General features: G+C 56.0%; 1 protein-coding gene across 6 annotated transcripts; it reads right to left on the reverse strand.

The window, feature by feature from the left end:
* Window positions 1-93: 93 nt before the first annotated feature.
* Tns2 (tensin 2) lies at window positions 94-16,495 on the reverse strand. Of its 6 annotated transcripts, none has more exons than XM_027949685.3 (29): window positions 16,338-16,495; window positions 11,932-12,040; window positions 11,468-11,505; window positions 10,516-10,554; window positions 10,174-10,212; window positions 9,954-10,003; window positions 9,551-9,722; window positions 9,237-9,287; window positions 8,785-8,907; window positions 8,632-8,696; window positions 7,761-7,844; window positions 7,139-7,251; window positions 6,990-7,050; window positions 6,637-6,712; window positions 5,909-6,038; window positions 5,739-5,804; window positions 5,551-5,664; window positions 4,219-5,430; window positions 3,921-4,074; window positions 3,233-3,822; window positions 3,026-3,115; window positions 2,607-2,732; window positions 2,318-2,410; window positions 2,118-2,195; window positions 1,893-1,970; window positions 1,153-1,321; window positions 988-1,056; window positions 867-896; window positions 94-707 (listed from the first exon to the last, which is right to left on the reverse strand). In XM_027949685.3, the coding sequence occupies exons 1-29, from the start codon at window positions 16,410-16,412 to the stop codon at window positions 569-571; spliced, it is 4,233 nt and encodes a 1,410-aa protein (XP_027805486.2). In that variant the 5' UTR covers window positions 16,413-16,495; the 3' UTR covers window positions 94-568. The 6 variants fall into 6 exon arrangements, with proteins under 6 accessions (XP_027805486.2, XP_027805487.2, XP_071465926.1 ...); XM_027949686.2 differs by having other exon boundaries at window positions 3,233-3,825; XM_071609825.1 differs by lacking the exon at window positions 16,338-16,495 and adding an exon at window positions 13,593-14,018 and having other exon boundaries at window positions 3,233-3,825.
* Between the last annotated feature and the right edge of the window lie 4,512 nt (window positions 16,496-21,007).

Below are 21,007 nucleotides of genomic sequence, written 5' to 3' on the forward strand. Positions count from 1 at the left end.
ATCACATGTGCTTGGAATGCCCCCAGGGAGCTCAGGTATGCCCCGGGACGCATGTGGCTCGGATCTTCTGTGAATAAGGTATCAACTCCTACGAAAGTTTATAGAAATTCTTTATTATAGACAAAAATAGACTCTCTTTTTTCCCCTTATTCTTGAGATCCCATTCTGATCTCTGTTCAGAGGGAGGGAGTGACTTGCTCCCCAGACTTTCCCTCTCCCTGCCATGCTGGGACCTGCTGCTGGGTGGAGCTGACAGGACCTGGTTCCCCTCCAGGGCTGATGTTCTCCTGCTCGTGGGGCTGTCCTGATTTCCTTTAGGGCTTAACTGCTGATGCCTCCTCACCCTCATACGCCCATCTCTGCCTTCTGCTCACATGCAAGGTCATCTTATGGGCCCATCCACTTAGCTTAGCTGGCTGGGGTTGGGGGAAGGGCAATGCCCAAGCCATTGCCCAATCCCCACTCCTCAGGGAGGGTGGTGGCTCCTGGTTTGGGGCCAGGGGAAGTGAGGGCTGTGGGGTGCTGGAAGGGGCACAGTGTTGATGTGTGCTGAGCTTGTGGCTTTCCTTCATTTTCTCTGGCCTAGTAGAACTTTGGTGATAAAGGTGACAATGGCACCTGCAGGCTGATCTGGGTCAAGCTCCGCAAAAAGGTGACACACATTTTCCCAGGGGCTACCCGGCTTCTTGGCCACAAAACCAAAGATCCTACGGGAACAAAGTCAGAAAGGGGTGGGGCGCTTGCATCTCTTCTACAGGGGAATGTCCCTGGCTGGGGGAGTGGGGGAGCTGATCCATGCCAGGTTGGGGAGGATGGAGATACCCTGTCCCTTGGAGAGGAGGCTTGGGCTGGTGGGGGAGGCTTACTTGGAGGTGGTCCCATCTGGATTGGTCCATCTGCAATCAGAGAAGAATTGTGAAGGAGTATAGCCCAGGGGACAGCTCCTGGAAGGGGGTAGGGCGGGGAGGGGCTTAGAGGGAGCCTCACCTTCGGTCCTGAGGATCAGTGCTGGAGAAGGTGATGCTGCTCACTGGGTAATGGCGGCGAAAGAAAAGCCTGCAAGGCGCGGGTGAGGAAGGAAGGTTCTATTCTGAAATCTGGGCCCCCAAGGGCTTTACATGGGGTTCCCTAGGGGTGGGCACGCAGACTCACTTCCTTTGGTTGTCGGTCAGTGTAATGCCCTGAGCTGAGACCTTGAAGTGGACAACAGCTGGTGTTGGGTGGGGGCTGCAGCTCAAAGCTGCAGAGCTGGCTCTGGCCACAGCTTGAGGGCCAGTCAGTGACTCTGTCTCCACTGACGTCAGGTACAGTACACTGCATGCTAGGAGGGCAGGAAATGGGTCAGGAAGGAGCATGGTACCCAACCCAGGTCTTGTATCACCCCTGAGTCTTCCACCCCAATAGTTCTTGCACTTTCCCCAGCCAGTGCTGTCAAAACGCACTAGAGTCACCTAGGAGATAATCTAGAGAGTTAGAAACCCGGCGAAGAAGCCTGAGGATCTGCCTTCTCCGCCCTCCCTCACCATGATGCCCATGTTTATGATGCTTGAAAACCTAAACTGGGGGCTGGGGCTGGGGCTGTAGCTCAGTGATAGAGCACTTGCCTAGCATGTGTTGAGGCACTGGGCTCCTTCCACAGTACCACAAATAAAAAATAAAAGTAAATAAAATGAAGGTATTGTGTCCATCTACAACTAAAAAATATATTTAAAAAAAAAAAAAAACAAACCTAGGGGACTCCCTTCCCCACCCTCTAACCAATATGGGGCTCTCCCACCTTCATAGGTTAAGTGCACCTGCCAGGGCCTGTCACCCAAGGCTGTCAGTCGCCACCCCATTCACAATGCCCCGCTTGGTGCCCATAGAGAGGGAGAAGAAAGAGAGGTCTCTACCAGCACCCTGGCGCAGGAGGTCTGCTGCTGTGCTCATGTTGGTGGGCACTGGAGCCTCAGGAGTCTCTTCCAGAGGATCTGAGAGAAATGAAGAACAACAGGAAGTTCAGGAGGGAAGAAGCTTCCCCAGTTGCTGGAGAACAACTCCTCCCATCCCAAGGGAAGGCCAGGACCTCTGGATTCTCCCTTTGGTTACAGGAGTAAGGAGAGGTGGGGAGCACCCACCTTTGCTGGGAATGTGCAGGCAGCAGGGCAGGGAAATGGGAGAGATGGAGTGTTGGGAGACCAGGGCGGACAGGCTGCCTGTGGGGAAGGAGGTGAGAAAGTCCTGAGGTGCCCACAGATCTCCCTTCTACCCTCCTGAGGTGCTTTGGCCTCTCCCTAAACCGGCCCTGTGGAGCTTTCCTTAGGCTCCTGCTTCTCACCAAAGTAGGGTTCACTGGGACAACCTTTGATCTTCACCCCTTTGGGCCCAGTCTCAATGAGGAAATGGCGGACTAGCTGTTCCAACGGGTCCCCTGAGATGAGGGTAAGGAAGAACAAAGTAAAGCTTTACCCGATTCCAGGCTCCCAGCTTCTCCCCTGATGGGAATCTCTCCTGAGCAGCAAAGGTCGTTTCCTGCCTCTTCCCATTACTGAGTGTCCCCAACACCCCCTTGCCTCTGTAGCTTCTCCCACTCCACTCCCACCCCACCAACTTTGGGTATTCTGTACCTTTCCAGGCCTGGGCACTAGGTGGAGGTGTAGCCACCTTGAGGGCTAACCCATAGGCTCCTTGGAATGAATGACTGTCCCTGATCAGGAAGGCCCCAGGGTCCTTGTCCTTCAGAAGGGCAATGGCTGCAAGGTATTTGGGTAAGGGGCAGCAGGGAGAAGTTTGCACAGTAGCCCATACACCCTGTTCCTCTGCCAACAAGCACCCAGGGCTCTTTTGACCTGATGGCCATGGTAGGGGGATGTGGGAGTCTGGGGACAGAACTTCAGAGTTCATGGGAGCTTTAACAATGTTGAGTCTAACCTGATGGTGAGAGGCTCACTAAGGGTAAAGTCAAGGAGTTCAACTTAGATGGGGCTTCCAAGCCAGGGCAGATGCCCTGGAGGGTAGGGTGGGATGGGGACAAGCTACTTCTCACCTTGATCACGGGACAGGTGTGGCTTATACCAGAACTTAGATGTATCCTGGACAAACTTGACATTGCTTTGGTTCTCTTGTGTAGGGGGGTCTAGGACAGGGAGGGGCTGAGTTCAGACCCCAGCACTGATCCCCAGGACTCCCTAGTGCCCCTCTCTGGGAGAATGGGCTCTCCAGGCCACCCCACCTGCTCTCAAGGCCCTTATACCTGGCAGTTGGGTTGTATTATCCGGGAGCAGAGGTGCGAAGGTGACATGGTGACTGGTACCTCTGGTCGGTGGTGATGCCTGCTCTAGACCCCAGGGTCCTGGCTGTTGCCCAGACCCTGGCAGGTGGCGTTTCTCAGGAAGTGGAGGCTGAGTGGGGCCATTGGTGTCATAGGATGCAGTGAGGGGGAAGGCAGGTGTGGGTGAATTCTGAGGTGGCTCTGGGCTGGCCACAAGCCAGGGCATCTGAGTAGGCACAGGGGTTAGGGGAGACCCATCTGGGCTATCTGGGGGGCCTCGAGGGCCCTGCCAGGGGGCATGACGGAGACCAGGCAGTGTAGTGGGCACAGGGCCCCGAGGACTGGCACCATCTGAGTGGCTCCCTGGGCTTCTTTCCTGAGGCCAGTCATTGGGTGAGCTGGGAGGGGAGGCTGGGGAGAAGGGGCTAGGACTCTGAGGCTCAGGCCCACTTCTAGCTGGCAGCTCAGGTGCCTTTTCAGTGCCTCCTTGGGAAACAGGGAGCAAGGCCTCGCCAGGACTCAGTCTCTGAGTGGGTGCCAAGGTGGGGGACCTGGTGTCCTGTCTTCGGGTGCTGCTGGGTGGAAGGATAGATGGGTCAGTAGCGTCCCTCCTTCGGGCTGCCCGCACCCCAGCAATGCCTGCCCGAGCAGCCCCAGCCCCTCTGCGTACCTCTCCTTGCCCTGGACTGGGCTGCTGGTGTGCAGGGGTGTAGAGGGACCAGACAGCTCTGAAGAGGCACTGCCCTGGGCATCTCGGGGAGACCGAGGCAGTGTGCTGTGCCCACTGGGGCCCTCCCTCCAGGACACTGACTCAGGTGACTCCACTGTGAAGGGAAGAGGAAGGACTGTGAGCAGGAGGCGGTTCTTCTGTCCGGCTGAATTCTTTTTTATCTTGTGCCCCCTTGGCTTCCCCACCATCTTCCGGGACCCTCCTCCACCCTGTGCACTCGCATTCCAATGCCCCTCACCTGCAGATGCCAAGGGTCCTGCTGAGGACAGGTGCCCGGGCAATGGGTACTTATCCCCTTCCTCTTCTGCAGGGATCTCATAGCTCAGCTTCCTGGGTTGTGGGTAGGGTGGGCTGCCAGGGGAAACGGAGCCAGCCCGTGGTGAGTGGGCACTAGGGCTGGGATACCCTCTGCCCTCGCCTGGAGATCCACAGCCGTGAGGCACCCGGCCATATGCTGGGAAGTAACTGGGAACTGCTCCTCCATAGCCATAGGTCACCAGGGCAGGGTACCCTGGATGCCCATACCTGCCTTCTGGGCACATGGCATAGGAGCAGCCCTCATGCCCTTCCTCGCCTGCCTTATGTGGCTTCAGGCAGCTGTAGTCAGGCATCGGGGCATGGTGGTGCCCACAGGAAGGCACCAACAGAGGCAATGGGTGCCCAGGCCGCACCGGGTGCAGGAGAGGTTTGCCAGCTTCACCAGCCCACCCCTCTCCAGCCTCCCTCTCTAGCCGAAGTCCGTACAGGGCTGCAGTGGGCAGCGCCAGCTTTTCCTCACATGCTGGGCATGAGCATAAGGCAGGCACTCCAGGGTCCTCCAAGATCACCACCTCCCGGTAGCCTGGAGAGCGGTAGCTGAAGTCCCCATTGGCGGGTTTCCCCAGCTCAGGTGGGTAGGGGTATGGCCCCTCGGACAGTGATCGACAGAGGCGCCTCTTTTCCACAGAGGCCTCAGCATAGCCCTGCGGGGATCCCTCATAACCCCCATAGGGCAGCCGCCGTCTCTCCAGGGTTCCCTCGGGCCGGTAGTAGCCCCCATTGGGGATCCCACAGGGTTCCCGGTAGCCCTGGCGGCAGGAGCAGTGGCGGCTGAGGCTAGGCCTGTGGCCTGAATAGATCCCAAGGAGGGGGCCTCCGCCCATGGGGGGCTGCTCTTCATCATCTAGGATGGCCGTCTCACGCCCTGCCCCCCGGCCCCCACTGGTCACTCCACAGCCTCCCAGGAGGCGATCGAGCTCTTGGCGCTCCGCAGCCGACGGGGGCGGCCGGCCAGGGGACTCCGCAGTTGGCTCTGTGGTCAGCGTGGAGGAATGGCCGGAGTCGCTGCTGACAGACAGCATAGGGGGTGGGGGTGGCTCTGGAGAGGGTGCCGGCGGGGTCTGGCGGGGGGCACGCTGCACCTGAGCATAAGGACTGCCGTCCAGGGGACCCCGCGTGTGGGCCAGCGGGCCTGCGTGGAGAAGACGGGGGTGAGAAGCAGGGACGGCCTGGAAGCTGCCCGGGGTCTGCCCAAGAGGAAGGAGTGTGCGCCCCGCTGCCACCACCACCCAGCCCAGGGCACCCTGCACACCGTCCGCACTGTCCTCGTGGTGCTGATTGAAGTTTTCATACGAGTCCCAGCGGACCGCAGGGTCTGCAGTGTTGTAGTCCATGGAGACTGAGGGGTCATTCCGGGGGACGTTGCCTGGCGAAAGGCAGCCAGGGCTTGAAGCTCAGCGGACCCGTGACTTCGGTCCCCACCCAAGCCCCCACACTTACCTTTGATCTTCTCTGGGCTTGAGGAGAAGACAAACTCCACCGAGGCCTGGAAGGGGAACTTCTCCTCTGTGGGGAGTGAACAGTGAGGAGCGGCTCGGCCCCACCCACCGCCCTGCGCTGTCCTCCCAACTGCCCTCACGGTGCCCCTGGGGGTAGCTGGCTGGACTCACCAGCCCAGGCCTCATCCAGCTGGTCCTTGGGGAAGGAAAGCCGTGGTCCATGGATGGTGCATGTGTGGAACTGGACTCGGAACACAAGGGTTCGGTCTGTCCCGCGGCCACCCTTGTGATAGCAGGTTACCTGGGGAGGGTGGGAGGCCAGGGGTCAGGCCTTCACATCCGCTTTGCCTCTTCAGTTCCTCTACCCAGGGAATGCTTGGTCAGCTTCTGCCATGCCTTAAGCTTAAAGTGACCTCTCCATCTATGGGACTCCCCCTACCCCCCCTTTTTTTTTGGTACCAGAATTGAACCCAGGGCATTTAACCACTGAATCATATCCCCAAACCACCTCCCTTTGAAAATATTTTTTTTTTAAATATTGTTTAGTTGTCAATGGATCTTTATTTTATTTATTTACATGTGGTGCGGAGAATCGAACCCAGTGCCTCATACATGCTAGGCAAGCACTCTACCACTGAGCCCCAGCCCCAGCCCCCACACAGCCCTTTTTAATTCTTAGATAGGGTCTTGCTAAATTACTTAGGGCCTTGCTAAATTGGTGAGGCTGGCTTTGAATTCATGATCCTCCTGCCTCAGCCTCCGGAACCACTGGGATTATAGGTGCATGCTACTGTGCTCCATAGGGGACTCTTTTTTTTGCTCTCCAATCTGCCTTGAACTATGCAGCTGGCAAGACTGCCCCCCACCCCCACATCCCCAGGACTCTCCTGGTTGCTCACCATGACGTCGCCTTTGAGAAGAAGGGCTGGCTCCAAGCTAATGCAAAGCTGCTGGGGACCAGGGCCTGCGATGTGACTGGGGGGCAGAAAGAAGGTAGAGAGAGCTATGTCAGACACTGGGGCCTGTGCAGAGGCGGGTAGCAGAAGCAGGAGCTGGGAGGTCACAGTCAGCCCTGGGAGGATCTTCAGCTAAGCCTCAGGCTCCCCATCTGTCACTTGGGCTCCCTCATGGTATTTGTTCTCAGGTTCTGTAGCTAGAGCTGGGAGCCCAAGTCTGGGAAGGCCAGACCAGTAGGGATCCATGGAGCAGCAGAGGGGAGCCCCGCCCTGCAGACCTGGGAACAGACACTCACTAGACTCCAGATGTGTAGACGAGCTGCATGGACTGGTATATTTTGAGGAAGGGCTGGAAGCCTGGAGGAGCAGAGGAGAAATCATAAAAGGGATGTGGAAACGGGGTGGCAAGTAGCTATCCCCACAGAGGACACCTTGGAGGTCTCACCTGTGCTGGGTTCAAAGGCTGGCAGCATGGGCACAAGCACATAGTGAAGGAAAAGAGGGCTGCTGTTCATTCTGATGGAGCCAGACAGCAGCCCACTGAAATAGCTGATGTATCTGGTGGGGGAATATCAAAGAGAATGTAAGTCCCTCCCTCTAGAAGGGTCCTTGGAGCATTTCAACTATGTATACCCTCCACCCAAACTTGGAAGGCTTGCCCTTCTCTGTACTTCCTTCCCATCTTCCAGATTATCAGAAAGTTCCTCCTTGTATCTAACTTCAATTTCTCTTGATGCCTTAAAGGTGTTATACTTGCCGTTCCCTCCTCCTGGAAAGCTCTTCCCCTAGATCTCTGCTTCATGGTATAGAGGAAAGCCCTGGCTATCCCAAACATCTCTTATTACAGGCTCAGCTTCATTTTCTTCATAATCCAAAATGATGTATCATTTCTGTTTATTCCTAGGCTTGTTACTTTCTACTCCACTAGCATGTAAGCCCATGAGAGCAGGGACCTGGTTTGTTCTGGATTCTCAACACTAGAACAATGCCTGGCACAGAGGAGTTGCCCAATTAAGCTGTGCTGCGTGAAGAAGAGAATCTGGCCCATTCCCACCCAGACTGCTCACCGGCGCTGGGAAGGCTGCAGTTCTGTGGCCACCTTGTCCTCGCAAAATTTTCGCATGGTAAGAGTAGCTAGTGCCTGGTCTGCCCTGTGGAAAGCAGCACCAGTGTTGGGGGTGAAAGGCTGGACTCAATCCTGGCCTCCCATCCCTAAGCCCCAGGAAGAGACACATGATCCCCTCAATCTAGAGGAAGCCCAGAGTGGTGTGATAAAGAGAATTAGAAGCACCATAGAATAATCACTTTACTAGTTGTTGGGTCTCAGGCAGTTGCTCTCTGGACTTTACTTTCCTCATATGTAAAATGGGCCAGTAAGATCACGTTGTGTGTTATGTCCCTTCTGAAGATATGTACCTCAGAATGTGACCTTATTTGAAAACAGGGTCACTGCAGATGTAATTAGTTAAGATGAGATCATGCAGGAGCAGAGTAGGCCCTTAATCCAATATGACTGGTCCTTATAGGAAGAGAAGAGGAGACACAGGGATACAGACACACACCATGTGATGATAGAGGCAGAGGTTGGAGTGAAGCAGCTGCTAGTCAAGGGATGCCAAGGATTGCCAGCCACCACCAGAAGCTAGAAGGAGGCAGAGGAAAACAGTACCCAGGTTCACAGCACAAACCCGGACACGGTGATTTTGGACTTCTAGTCTTTAGAACTGTGAGGTAATAAAGTTTGATTATTTTAAGCCACCCGGTCTGTGAAACTTTGTTATAGTAGCCCTAGGAAACTAATAGAGAGCACCTGCTGGAGATTGCAATGATATGCAAGTGATCAAAGAGGGACAGAAACCAAATCTACAGGGAGGGGCTCTTGAACAAAGAGATCCAGCTACAGAGGGGAAGGGGTGGTTGAGGTGCTGGGGTCCTCACCCCGCAGAGATCTTGCTGTAGTGCATGTAGGCAGACACGATGACTCCAAGCTTGCCTTTGCTCCCCTGAGAGACAGAGAGACAGGGATAGAGGGCCTCCAGGGCCTCCAGGATGAGGAGGCCCCTGCTCTGTGACTTGGCGGTTCTAGCTCACCTTGCAGTATAGTACCACCACGTGCTGCGGGTCGGCACTGAGCCAGGTCTCCATGGCCTTGCAGATGGAGCACAGTTTGTCCAGAGGTGGGGCATGCAGCTCAGGCCAGCCAAAGTCCTGGACCTGGGGAGTGGAGGGATGTAGCTGGGGGGAAGGCCACTAACAAAGAGGGATGGGTAGGGCAGAAAAGGGACAAGATTCAGGGCCTAGGGACAAGGTCGGAGGCAAGGTTGGGGGCCTGCTAGTTGTCCACAACGGCCTCAGCATTTTCTTTACTGACAGTGAGCTGATACCTCCTGCACTACTTTTTGGGGTACCTTAAGTCATATATCATATGGGAGAATGCTTAAGAATGAAGTAGATACTAATTGCTTCTATCAATAATGGGGAATCTGGGATCTTCTGGGGTGGGTTTGGTTCAGTTTAATGGCTGAACAGATAGTTTTCCCTACCTTGGGGTTCAGGCGGGTAAGGTCATGCCTTTTCTCTGAAAGGTTGAAGAGCTGAAATGAAGGGGAACCTTTAGATGCAGTGACCTCCAACAGCCAGGAGCGATGGAGATGGCCCCACAGTAAGAAGCCGGGTCCCACCGTCAGGCCCCCTTGGCAACCTTCCAGGATTCAACACCAACTCCATCCTGGCCCGGCCCCTGCACTCCATGCTGCCCAGCGGCCTCCCCTCAGGGATTGATGTCAATGAGCAGCCCCGCCCATGTGGACCTCTCAGCCTTCTCATTGGTTGGCTCCGGGCCGGCCGGGTCCCTCACCAGGTACTTGTCCCGGTGCTTGGATTGCAGCACGTGGGCCAGCTCGCGCAGGTGGCCCCGGTGTCGCTGCTCATCTGGCCGAGCAGGGAAAGCGGCGGCCAAGATACGCTCTGTCACGTACGTGAGGTCCAAGTCCCAGCGCCGCTCCATGAGTGGGTCCAAGCTGAAGCTCCTGCGGAGGAAGGGGCGAAGCCAACGTCGTCGGGAACAGAGGGGCGGGGAAGAGGGGGGTGGCAAGGTGATGGGAGGGTGTCTGGAGATGGCAGGTGAGACTACTTGGGCCCTAAGGGAGAGTTCATTTAGGGATGGGGGCTATTCCCAGGAGTTTTGTTGTAGGACACTGCCTGAGGTGTGGGCTGGCAGAGGAGGGGGCGTCACATGGACTTGCCCCTCTCCCACTCACCTGGGCAGAGTGCTGCGCTGCCTTGAGTGGTTCAGAGACTTGGTGGATCCCTGGTGGATCAGAAACCGTGTAAGGACATCTCTTTGGGTGCCCCCATTCTAGCTTCTCCAGTCCAGGGTTCCATGCACTTTTGTCCTCAGGAAACCTAGGTTCTGGTTCCCAGAGCTACCTGTTCTCGCTCCACACGCACCCCCGGCACCCCCTACTACCATCACCTTACCAGGTGCTCTATGCGCCTCACTGGGGCCGTGTTTCGCCGCTAGATGGAGATGGGGGAGGAAAAGGAGGGGTTAGGGCAGGGACCCGGACCAGTCTGGGCCTGGAAATAGGGGGAGGGCAGACCAGTGTCCACCCTCTGGGCAAGGGGAATGGAGTCCAACCCCCAGAAGGCCCAAGAGGACAAGAACAGCAGAGGCTCATTTTTTCCTTTTTGGTCAGGGTGCCCAATACCCACAACACTTCAATCTATGTAACCTCCTGGGGGCCCTCTCACAGGCCGCCAGACCTTTGGACACCAGGGCAGGTTCCTTGCCTTCCCAGATGCATCCCATAGCACACTCACCAGCTCTGCAGGGGGCAGGGCCTGACAGGAGGAAGTCACCTGGAAAGAGACCCAAGCAGTGGACTGAGAGCCTGGTGAAATGGGCCCATGGACCCTCCTGGGCTTGAGGATGGGCAACCCCTCAGCTTCAGCAAGAAGGTGGAGGGGCTGTCAGTGGATGGGCACAGGCTCCCGCTGAGGTTCCTCTATTTAAGGGCGCCTCCCTCTGGCTTCTCAGTCCCCCACCCCACAGGCCCCCCACTTGTTGCTCTTGGCTCTCAGCCCCCTGCCCAACAGACCCCCCATTCATCCAGCTGCAGGACAGGAGTTATATATAGAGCCATGCAGGCGGCCATGGCCAGGGGCGGACACTGTCCTCTTTCACCGGCAGACCCCGCCCCTGGGCACACAGCTCCCCCAAGCCAGCTCCAAGGGTGGGACACCCCCCACCCTGCACAGCAGAAGGACAATCTGAAAGCTCCTCAGAGATGGGGCTGTCTCAGGTTGCCAATGGATAGTGGGTGCCATCTACAGCATGTGCCTGGAAAGGCCCAGTCTTTCCAGGACCCAGGACAAGACCCACCCATGCATCCTGAGGACCCTTCCCCAGAGGGAAGGCACAGCCCATCCGGCTGCCCAGTCTTTGCAGTCCTGCTCCCTCCCCACCCACCCCACCCTTCCTCCTCCTCCTTCTCCTCCTCTTCCCCACCCCCCATCCTTTCGCCAGCTGCAGCCTGGGCACAGCACCAAGACAAACGCTGTCTCACTGTCCACCCGCCTGGGCCAGCCCTCCAGGGGTGGAGTAGGGTGGTTCTTAAAGGGCCCAGCACAGCACCCCTACCATCCAAGAGTGGGTCACCAATGGTGAGATGACAGGGGTGGAGGGCGGGTAAAGTGTGGCTGAGCAGTCTACCTGGGGAGGAGGAAGGAACTCCAGCGCCACCCCTACCATCAGGTAGAACCAGATACCTACCTTTGATTCACATTTTCTGTGTGTGGCCACCTTGCAGACTAGACAGGGAAAGGGAGGAGAGGAGTTAGCAGGGCTCTGTGGGATCATCTACCATCTCCTAGGTCCTAGATGCAGACCCTGGGACTTCTGGGACTCCAGCTGTATTGGACTGCCAGGGGTAGGGAAACAGGGGCAGGGTTTGAGGGAAGAACATGGCAGAGGGGTTCTACTGCCCAGGTTAAGGAGTGGAGTAGTCAGAGGCCATGTTCCAGGGTGGATGGAAGAAGAGGGAGGGAAGTCTCCCAGTCACAGGTCAGGATGGGAAGGTAGTGTCCTGGGTTATGAGTGTGTGTCATAGGGAGCCAGGGCTGCTAAAGTGGGAGGCAGTTGCCTCCTGGCTACCCTGGTGCCTACCAAGAGCAGCACGGTGGTGCTGGGTGTGGTGTGTGGGGGGTATCTCAGAGTCACAGGGCAGAGTGCCTCACCTCTACAGGAGACGCCTGTCCCATCGATGGTCACTTTACACACTGCACACACTGGAGCTTTCTTCCGGAAAACCTTCTCTCGGAAGCTATGTGGCTCAGCTTTCCTAGGCTGTGAACAGGGGACAGAGAGAGGTGTGATGCCACAATGGGGCCCATCTCCAGGACTGGGTGGAGTCCTTGCCTTAGTACTGCACTGCTTTCCTTCTTCCTCCTCCCCATCAAGCCCTCAAACTCATAGGACACACCTGGCCACAGCTATTTCAGGCCTGTCCTCAGCAGTGCTTGGAATGTGACCCCTTGCTTCATGTCACTTTCGCTAGGTCAGCTCCTCCCCAAAGAATCATTTACGCCCCTCACGTGGCCCTGCTATGTGATGCCCTCATTACTGCCAATCAAACCCTAGGGCTTTCCTCCTGGTGGAGTAGGGGTGCTGACTCTCCTCCCATTTTGCCCTCCCCAAAGGGAGGCCTGTGTGCCATGAGGAGGGTCCAGATGTATGTCACCCAGCCTGAGCCAAGCCGCCAGGAGTGGCCTCAGCAGTCCTGCTCCCCTGTCCCCACGCTCCAGGCAGCTGACCTGCCTCCCTCCCCCATGGTCAGAACAACATGTTTACTCTTTGTGCATTGTGGCGTCAGACAGCAATTGTGTAAGGAGGGGGGAGGGACAGGAATGACACTGGGGAGAGATGTCCAGCTGCCTTGCTGCCTGGGGCTATACTGAGCTCCCTGTCCCTTGGTGTTCAAATGGCTCTGAAGCATTGACAGAGGAGGGAGGAGATGGACCAGATTCCCCCTCTGGCCCCTCCCACCAGAGGTACAAAGAGGCAGGAGATGGAATGTCCCGGATGGCCCAGGCCTATCTCGGAGCCATCCCATGGAAGGTTCCCATGGGAAACTCCCATGGCTGGTTCACTCCTCCCTCCTGTCTGGAGACAGCTTGCCTCTCTTCTACCCATTTTCTCCTCTGGAGTTCAAGACTCTGCTGCCCTGCTCCTCTCCTTGACCTGCCTGACCTAGTACTGTGTATGCTGTGCAAAGCTCCCTCTTTAGGGTCAAGATGAGAAATTGGGAAGAGGCGTGATGGGGACCCAGGAACACCTCTGGCCTTTTGACTATCCTTGGAACTGTTCTGGGCCCCACTAACCTTGTGAAACCCAAGAGGACACTTGGGTGCGCTTGGCAGCATTAACGGCACATACAGAGGAGCCCGGGGGAAGACCACCTCCAGTCTAAAGCTCTCCCAAGACCTGGCCTCCTCTCCTCATTTCTTTGCCACCTCCCACCCTATTTCCCCCAAACTTTCTGGGACAGGGAAGAAGCCTGATGCCAGCCCTGCTCTGGAGCTCCAGGATAGTGCCTGGCAAAGTACAACAGTGAAGTGGGACTTCAGGGCTCAGTTTTGGGGGACAAGACTGCTCCAGGATGACTCCAGAGCAGTAAAGGGATAGAGAAGCCAAAGCAAATGGCAGGATCCGCTCTAACCCAAACATTTGCTGCCCACACTTAGCCCTCTGCCACCCTAAGGGGCAGAGGAATAGGGATGCTGGGCAAGGGAGAGGGCGGAGGAAGCTGGGAAGAGGGTCTGGCCTGAATCCTGTCCCTCCCGCTCTGCCCACACCTCCGCCCCTGCCCCACCTTTGCCCAGCCGGCAGGCACTCCTACCCTGCTGGTGGCCCGGCTGCTGTCCCTCCTCCCCAGGGCTCTGAGCAGCCTCTCCACAGGGCTGCTGGACTTCATGGTGTCCGGCTGGCTGGGGTGCTGGCCGCAGGGCCTGAACAATGCTGGGGCCTGGCCGGGGGCTTCCTGGAAGCAGCCTGGCGGAGGCAGTCGCTTCCCCTGGGCGGAGGGCAGGCTGTCTGGCTGGTGTGAGGAGAAGCCTGGCCCTGGAAGTGGAGGGAAGTGCAGGCGGGAAGGGGGCAGGTCGCAGCTCCAGGAAGTGGTGGGGGGGGAGGATGTGGAGGAGGCCAGGAGATCAGATTCCCAGGATCTACCCTGCTGGGAGTGTCAGCCCCCTCAGGCTCTGGAGCTATCCCAGACCCAGTGATCTACCCTATCTAGGGATCTGTCCTGAGATCCAGCCCTGAGATCAACCCCTGGTGGGGCGGGGTGGGAATTAAGGTCTCAGGGCAGGGCTTGAGGGCCAGTGGGGAACACAGCGTTCCAGCCAGCCTTCTGGCCTGAACTCTAGGCTCCTTTGGGACTTCCTGTGAGGAGGGATCAGAGCTGAGAACTTCCACCCTGTAGCCCAGGATTCAGTATCCTTAGGATCAGGAAAAATGGGTCTGAGTGCCAACTTCCTGCCTCAGTTTCACTGGTTGTGAAGTAGGAAAAAGAAAATACACACTGCTAGGTTCAGCTGGAATACTGCCCTGCCTACGACGATCCAAACTGCAGTCCAAGGCATGTGAAGCCCTTCTGAGGACTCTCAGCTACTCTGCTCTAGACATGTCCCTCACTCCCTAGTCCCTGACTTTGCTTCAGGCTCCATCCATCTCACAGATCCCAAGCCCTGCACCTGAGACTCTCCACCCCAGTCCCCAAGCTTGAGTACTACCTTCATGGCTCTTCTGGCTCTGCTCTCCTTCCTCAGGACCTGAGAACTGTCCCTGGGCCTGAGGACCGGACAGGAGGCCCCCCTCCCAACACATATTCCACCCTGCTTCAGGGCCTCCTGCCCCCCTCCTGGGAACATGGCCAACTTCCTGTCCCAAGAGTCAAGGGAAGGAGGTGGCTGGGGCCTTGGAAAGGGTGAGGAGTAATCACCCTAAAACATAGAGGTTAATGACCCAGGGGTCTTCAGCCCCAAGCCCTGGACAGCAGCTCTTTAGAACTGGCTGTAGCTGTCACTGGAGCAATTGTGCCCCCTCTCATTTGCATGGTATTTACTGAACGTCCCAGTGCTCAGGCAGCTCCCCCAGCTCTGGCTTCTCCCATGGGGGCCTTCAGCTTCCCTCTTCCCTCATGCCCTTCCAGATGGAGCACTGGTCCAAGCCTGCATTCTCCAGGATGAGCTCTGCTTTGGGAGCCCACTTGGGACATTTCCAAGGACCTGCCTGGACTGGTCTAGCCTGAGGCTTCTCCCTGGAAGCTCCAATTCTCTAGACCAGGAAGTCTGTCCCTAGGGTATCTTGGCCAGAATAGCATTTATGTGGCAGGGCCTGGGTCCCCAGTCTGTAACTGAGAATGGGCTTTGCAACCGTGCTTGCTCCTGCATAGCCCTGGCTGTGTCCTAGACATTCTAGGACCCTGGCTAGGTGGGCAACTGGGCCCAGCATGGTCCAACACCAGCCTTACTGGGGGAGGATGGGGCACTGTGGCTGGTGGGTGAGGGTGGTTTTTCTCTGCCCCACCCTCTCCTCTGCTCCTATGGCACACAGCCCTGACCAGGACGTCTCCATCATGCTGCTTCCTACTACTGCTGCTTCTAGAAGGACTGAAAGTCCCCTCAACTGGAATATATCACCTCAAATCCTCTGACCTTCACTGGTCTTAAACACTTCCTACTCAGGCCCAACAAGGAGGTGACCCAGCATTGACTGCAGCGAGAGGTGAGACTCAATAAGTCGGTGTTGGCTGGTCAGAATCCTTGTGGCTTTGGGTCCTTTCCCACCCATCAGAGCAACTCTGAAGAGAAAAGGGGAAAGGATCCCTGTGAGGCTGGTGAGGAAAAGTAGCTCACTGGGGGACACCTAGGAAGGCACCATCAGACTCCCTTGGACCCTCACCCTCCTCCTGACTGGAACATTCCAAAGCCTGTTCGCCTCTCCCCAGCAGGGCCCCCTCACTCTGAAGCCTTGGGTTTGTTTGGAGAAACCCCTCCACCCACACCCTCCTTCCTGGAAATAGCTGTGGTTGGATGAGAGGCTGGAGCTGGCCACGGAGGAGGGGTGAGGCCCAGGGAAGGAGAGGAGGGAAGGCAGGGTGTGCCCATAGGGACCTGGGGGGCTGATGCCTGGGCTGGGGAGGCAAGTCAGCCTTATCTGTGCCTGCTTTCTGCCTCAGTGTCCCAGATGGAAGGAGGAGCAGTAAACACTGGCCGGCTCTGGCCGGCCAGGGCCACCCTGCAAACGCCGCTGCCAGCTGCACGGGCTGCGCACAACGCGTGCCCCGTGCTTGAGTGGCTGAGTGGTGGCGGGGGGGCGCGCGCAGTGCGTGGCCGGACTGTGCAGCTGCGTTCCACAGTGTGCGCTCTCGGGATGAGGGAAGGCGTGGTGACCCCAGCTAGTGGGGATGTGGCTGCGCCCCGCCCCTTGGTCACCTTCCCGGCCCAACTACTCTACCTCTCTGTGGCCCTAGGACGCCCGCGGCCCTGCCCTGCGCCCCCTGGCGCCCGGCCCCTGGAATTGCCCGCGTGGTGTGACGCAGAGGCCGCCGCCTGCCCGTGGGTCCTCCAACCCGGCCACTCACCTGTGGGGGGCGCCCGGCTGGACGGGGGCGCGGCGGGGCGGGGCAGCAGCAGGGAGGGCCCCCGGGCCAGCCCATCCCGGCGGCCGCACCGTGGGTCCCGGAGGAGGCAGCAGCGGGAGCGGGCGCTCGGCTGGCTCCCTCCCGCCCCCGCCGCGCCCTGAGCCTGCGGCTACCGCCTCCTCCCGCCCTCGCTGCTCCCCTCCTTCTCCCCGGGCTCCAATCCCCACGTTCCGCCCGCTCCCCGCCCCCGGCTGCCTCCTTTCTCCCCACCTTCTCCCGCGAATCCACACTCTTAAAGAGCGGAGGGAAGGCGCGCGGGCTGGCTGAGGCACGGACTGGCAGAGCCTCGTCGACAGGAGGCAGAGCTAGGGAGAGATTTGGAGAAGGGTCGGGCCGACCTGAGAGAGGGAGAGATCCTGACGTGGTGCACACACAGCAGAGGAATAGACTGACCGGTGGCATACAGGCGAAGAGAGAAGCATGCGAGCCAGACAGGCGCAGAAGAAATAGGGCTAGAATGGATGAGAAACAAGGGGATGGAGAACGGCCTGGAAGCCTCAGCCTCTCTTGGCCGGCCCCTCCCCGGAGTGATATGGGAATCCGCCCGACCTTCATCAGTATTGCCTGCGCCTGGTGGGGGCGCCGGAAATCAGATGAAGACACCTGGTGTTCTCATGTCCCAGGTTGCTGGATGCTGCTTCCTGATCCTTTGCCTCACAGGAGATTTCTGTGGCTTTTCCCAAAAGGACTCAGTTGAGAACTCCACAACAGGTTCAAGTGCTCCCCACCCCCGGCCCCCAGGCATTCTACTCAGGAGCTGGCCATCATTCTCCTTGGGAAGACTTCTGAGGTCCCAGACTTCCCAAGGAATATTCTTCCTGTAGTCTAACCCCATTCCTTTCTTTTGCAGTGTCTACTTCTGGTAATAGATGGGAACTTATGGAATTGAGCTAATGGACCAACTGATTTTAGTTGTGCCACTCTGGAGGGGAAGGTGGAGGGCAGGGATAAGATGGGGATCTTCCTAGAAGCTGGAAGCCATTACCATTTCTGATTCCTTAGCGTTCTTTGCAGTGAGCACTTCCTGAAACGATTTCCCTGATGTCACCCTCTCCACTGGGGTTTCCATGATGAAAACTGGAGGTGGGATCTGAGAAGCCAGTGTGCAGCTTAATGTCCAGTACCTGCTCAAAGTACTCTTCACCACTGACTCTCAGGCTTTCTGGGCCTCCCTATCTCATCTCTCAGCTAAGTCCTTTCTGTGCTCATCTTGTCTTTGGCAAAGGCTGGGAAGTCTGGTTCTGATTACAAGGGGGCGGAGCACCTAATTCCAGTCTGGTGGCAGGAATAGGCTGTCAAGCAGGGCATGTTGACAATGTGGGTCCTCCCAGAGACTGGCGTTTGGGAGGGGGTGGATGTGGCCAGGACTGGGAAGCCTTGATCTTCCTGCTCTTGGCTGTGATAGTTTTCAGCAGGCAGTTTCAGAGGTTAGAGCCTGGGGAGGGAATGGATGGGGAAGCACTGGGAGAGGCAGAAGTTGGGGGCAGGGACTGGGGAAAGAGGCAGGGGTTGGGGTGAGGAAGGGCAAGGCTGAAGGACATTCCATGTATTTTGGCAAATTAAGTAACCGAGATACAGGAGGTATGGAAATGTTTTTTCTTTGAAGGCTGCAGCTAGCTCTTTGAACACCTTGCCCTTCTCAGCATTCCTCAGGGGTTTTGGCTGGGCTCAGCGATGCACGCTATGGAACTAAGTTCTAATCTTTAAAAGCAAAAAAGAATTAGATTAGGTAGAGCTAAAACCTCATTCTTACTGGCATTGCTACCCTGCTGTAAGAGGAACTTCTGAGGTTCCAAGGAATTATAAGGGGTCACAAGATGGGTGGCTGAACTCCCAGGCTTGAGTTCTACTGTCAACCTGGGGATGGAGAAGGAGTATGCAGGAAGGAAGCTGGTGAGATTGACAGTGGTGGCTTGGGTGGGGAGTATTCATGGAACTAGGCAGGCTTTTTATTTTTTTTGTACTGGGAATTGAGCCCAGGAGCACTCAACCACTGAGCTACTTCCCCAGCCATTTTTGTTTTTGAGTTTGTCTCACTAAATTGCGAGGCTATAATTTGCAATCCTCCTGCCTCAGCCTCCTGAGTTGCTGAGTTTACAGGCATGTGTCACTGTGCCTGGCATCTTGATTATCAGCTCAGAAGTAGCTTCACAAGGAAAGGGGGAGGAGGAGAAAGCCAGGCTACTGTTGATAGGATTTCAGAAATACCCTCTGACCTCCCTCCATGCAGGTTTTCTTACCTTGACTATGCAGAGGGAGGCCCATCTTGGTACCAAAAGCGGAACCTCCTCTTCCATGGTCTGGGATGAACACATGCCTGTAGCTGGGTGCACTCAGGTCCTTGGGGTAACAGTTAAGAGAATAGGATTTTAAGGGTATGGGGCTATCCTGGTGGAAGACCACTGGGTCAGATATGAGGAGGGTTTGGGCGCTGGGAACCAGGAAGAGCGGGGGAAGGGGCAGAACGGACTCCAGAGGCGGATCTCTTGGCTGAGGACAGAGGGTGTATTGTCCAACTATGAGGTTGCTGCAGCTGGGCGGGGAGCAGTAGTCTCTTCCAGACTTCTTTTTGGGGAGGCAGGAGGGTGAGAGAAGGCAAGCCCCCCTCCCCCTTCACTTGTGGCCCTAGAGGCTACAATGGTTGCTGAGAAACTGAGACTTATTTTGACAAATACTGCTTCCCTGGAGCAGATGTGTAGTGCTCTCACTTACCAAGAAACCAGATGTTTTGAGCTTGTAGCACTCCAGGTGGATAAACTGGGACTGTCATTGCCTTGGGATCCAGAGCACAGTGTTCGATTCTGTTAAAAGAAACCAGGCTCTGCCCTAGAATACACAAGCCAGCCAGCCCCATGTCCACCCTTGTGAGGATGTCTCTTTTGCACTGTCCCCACTTCTGCTAGCTCAGGATTTACAGGAGGTTGGCTGAGGGCTGACTTGGGGAGGATCCACGTGGTTATGTTTGCGGATGCGACCATGCCAGAGCCAACTTTAAGTTGCCTCTTGGGAACAGTCCAGGGAGTTCCTACCATGTGTACCACCAACATGAGTTTCTTGATAAGTCTTCCCTACCTTAACCAAGCTTTCCATTTTTCACCCAGACCTCTTCACATCTAGAGTGGCTGAAAAGGAACACTGGGATCTGAGACAGACTCCTGGGGTGGAACTGCAATAAGTTTTGCCATAGAGGTTGCACAGGTGCCCAGTTAGCAGTTGCACCATTGTCTCCCCTGCCTAACTCCACACTTCAGTAGCTTTCGTATCACAGCCTGTAATTCCTTAACTCTGCCAATTTTGGAGAACACCAGTCACTGGACTTGCTAGGAACTAAGAAAGCAGCTGTTTGGATTGGCCAGCAAAGCTACTTGTGTTCCCAGTTCCCCTCACATCCACTCCTTCCATTTGGCTTCATCCCCAGACTGGGCTCCTTTCTGTGCTCCACCCGTTTGTGACCTCAGATTCTCTATCACTGTCCTAACCCCTTTCCTGCCTTGCAACAATGACCAGCCTGTCCTAAGCTGTTCGGAAAATTCCCATTAAATCTCAGGTATGGACTCAGGAGCAGCCTGCCATCCTGAACTGCAGCCACCAGAGTGGAGCAGCTTGCCTGGTAGACTGTCAAGTGAGGGTGGGGCCTTGAGGAAGAACTGCCCGAAGGATCACATCTTATGACCAATCCTGTAGCACAGGGCTATGGGAGTACTTGGCAACAGAAGCTAACACAAGGAAAAATGCAGCAGGGGGAGCCGAGATGCAAATTCCCAGTTCTGGGGCCTCATAAACATTGAAATGGATTTTCTTTGTAACCCCACCTTCTGCCTTTGCACAAAATGGCATCCAGTAATGAATAACATGAGATAGTGGGGGACAGGGAGCAGGTTGACACTGGGAAATTAATTTAAAAGCACTAAGTGGAGTATGTCAAATGAATTTCATTCAGCATTAAAATGAACTTTAAAGATCAGATTTATTTGGAGAAAACAAAAAACCCACAACCCAAAGGATGGGATTTTACATCTCAACACATCTTCCAGGTAGTAAGTCTACAGATTACAAATCATTTTCATAGAAGATATTTTTGTACAAATTTTACATGTATTCAGGGTGGGACAAAAGTCAACCCCTGTTTCTATTTTAACAGGGGCTAGGTAGGGTAGGGGAGTGGGACAAAACAGCGCTTTTTTGGATATAACTATCTGGGAGTAGACATGAAGAAGGCAAACTCTACCTTTCCATTATCTGCAACCAATGGTTTTAAAAAAAACCTGTTTGATCTTGGTTCTCTCTAAAAGCCCACTTCTAGTTACTAGCTGACCCTGTCAATTACTTCAGGTTAATTCCCTGGACATGCCTTTTGCCCTCTGGGTAAATGGTTCCTTATGCCCACTGCTGCAGCACACAGACCAATACTCTGCAGGCTGGCCAGGCTTTAGACTAAGATTGAAGGCAGAAGGGCTTGCAAACAAGAGACCAAGGTGTCATCTGTCTGGATGTACCAACACTGCCCATGAGGGGGAAGAATTCCATCTACCTAGTTGACCCCTACAAAGGTGCACATAAAAGCAGACAAATTAAACTACTGTTACAAGAGAAACCAGGACCTTGTTAAA

This window comes from Marmota flaviventris, chromosome 3 (assembly GCF_047511675.1).
Source record: "Marmota flaviventris isolate mMarFla1 chromosome 3, mMarFla1.hap1, whole genome shotgun sequence".
In the NCBI taxonomy this organism is placed as follows: Eukaryota; Metazoa; Chordata; class Mammalia; order Rodentia; family Sciuridae; genus Marmota; species Marmota flaviventris.

What these genes read in the sequence shown, in the direction of transcription:
- Tns2 (XM_034636847.2), bottom strand. Translation starts at nt 13,667, where the DNA reads ATGAAGTCCAGCAGCCCTGTGGAGAGGCTGCTCAGAGCCCTGGGGAGG. An exon ending in TGCCTGCCGGCTGGGCAAAG is followed by an intron (nt 12,041 to 13,565) that starts GTGGGGCAGGGG and finishes CCCTGTTCACAG; the next exon opens with CCTAGGAAAGCTGAGCCACA. An exon ending in ACAGAAAATGTGAATCAAAG is followed by an intron (nt 10,555 to 11,467) that starts GTAGGTATCTGG and finishes GTCTCTTTCCAG; the next exon opens with GTGACTTCCTCCTGTCAGGC.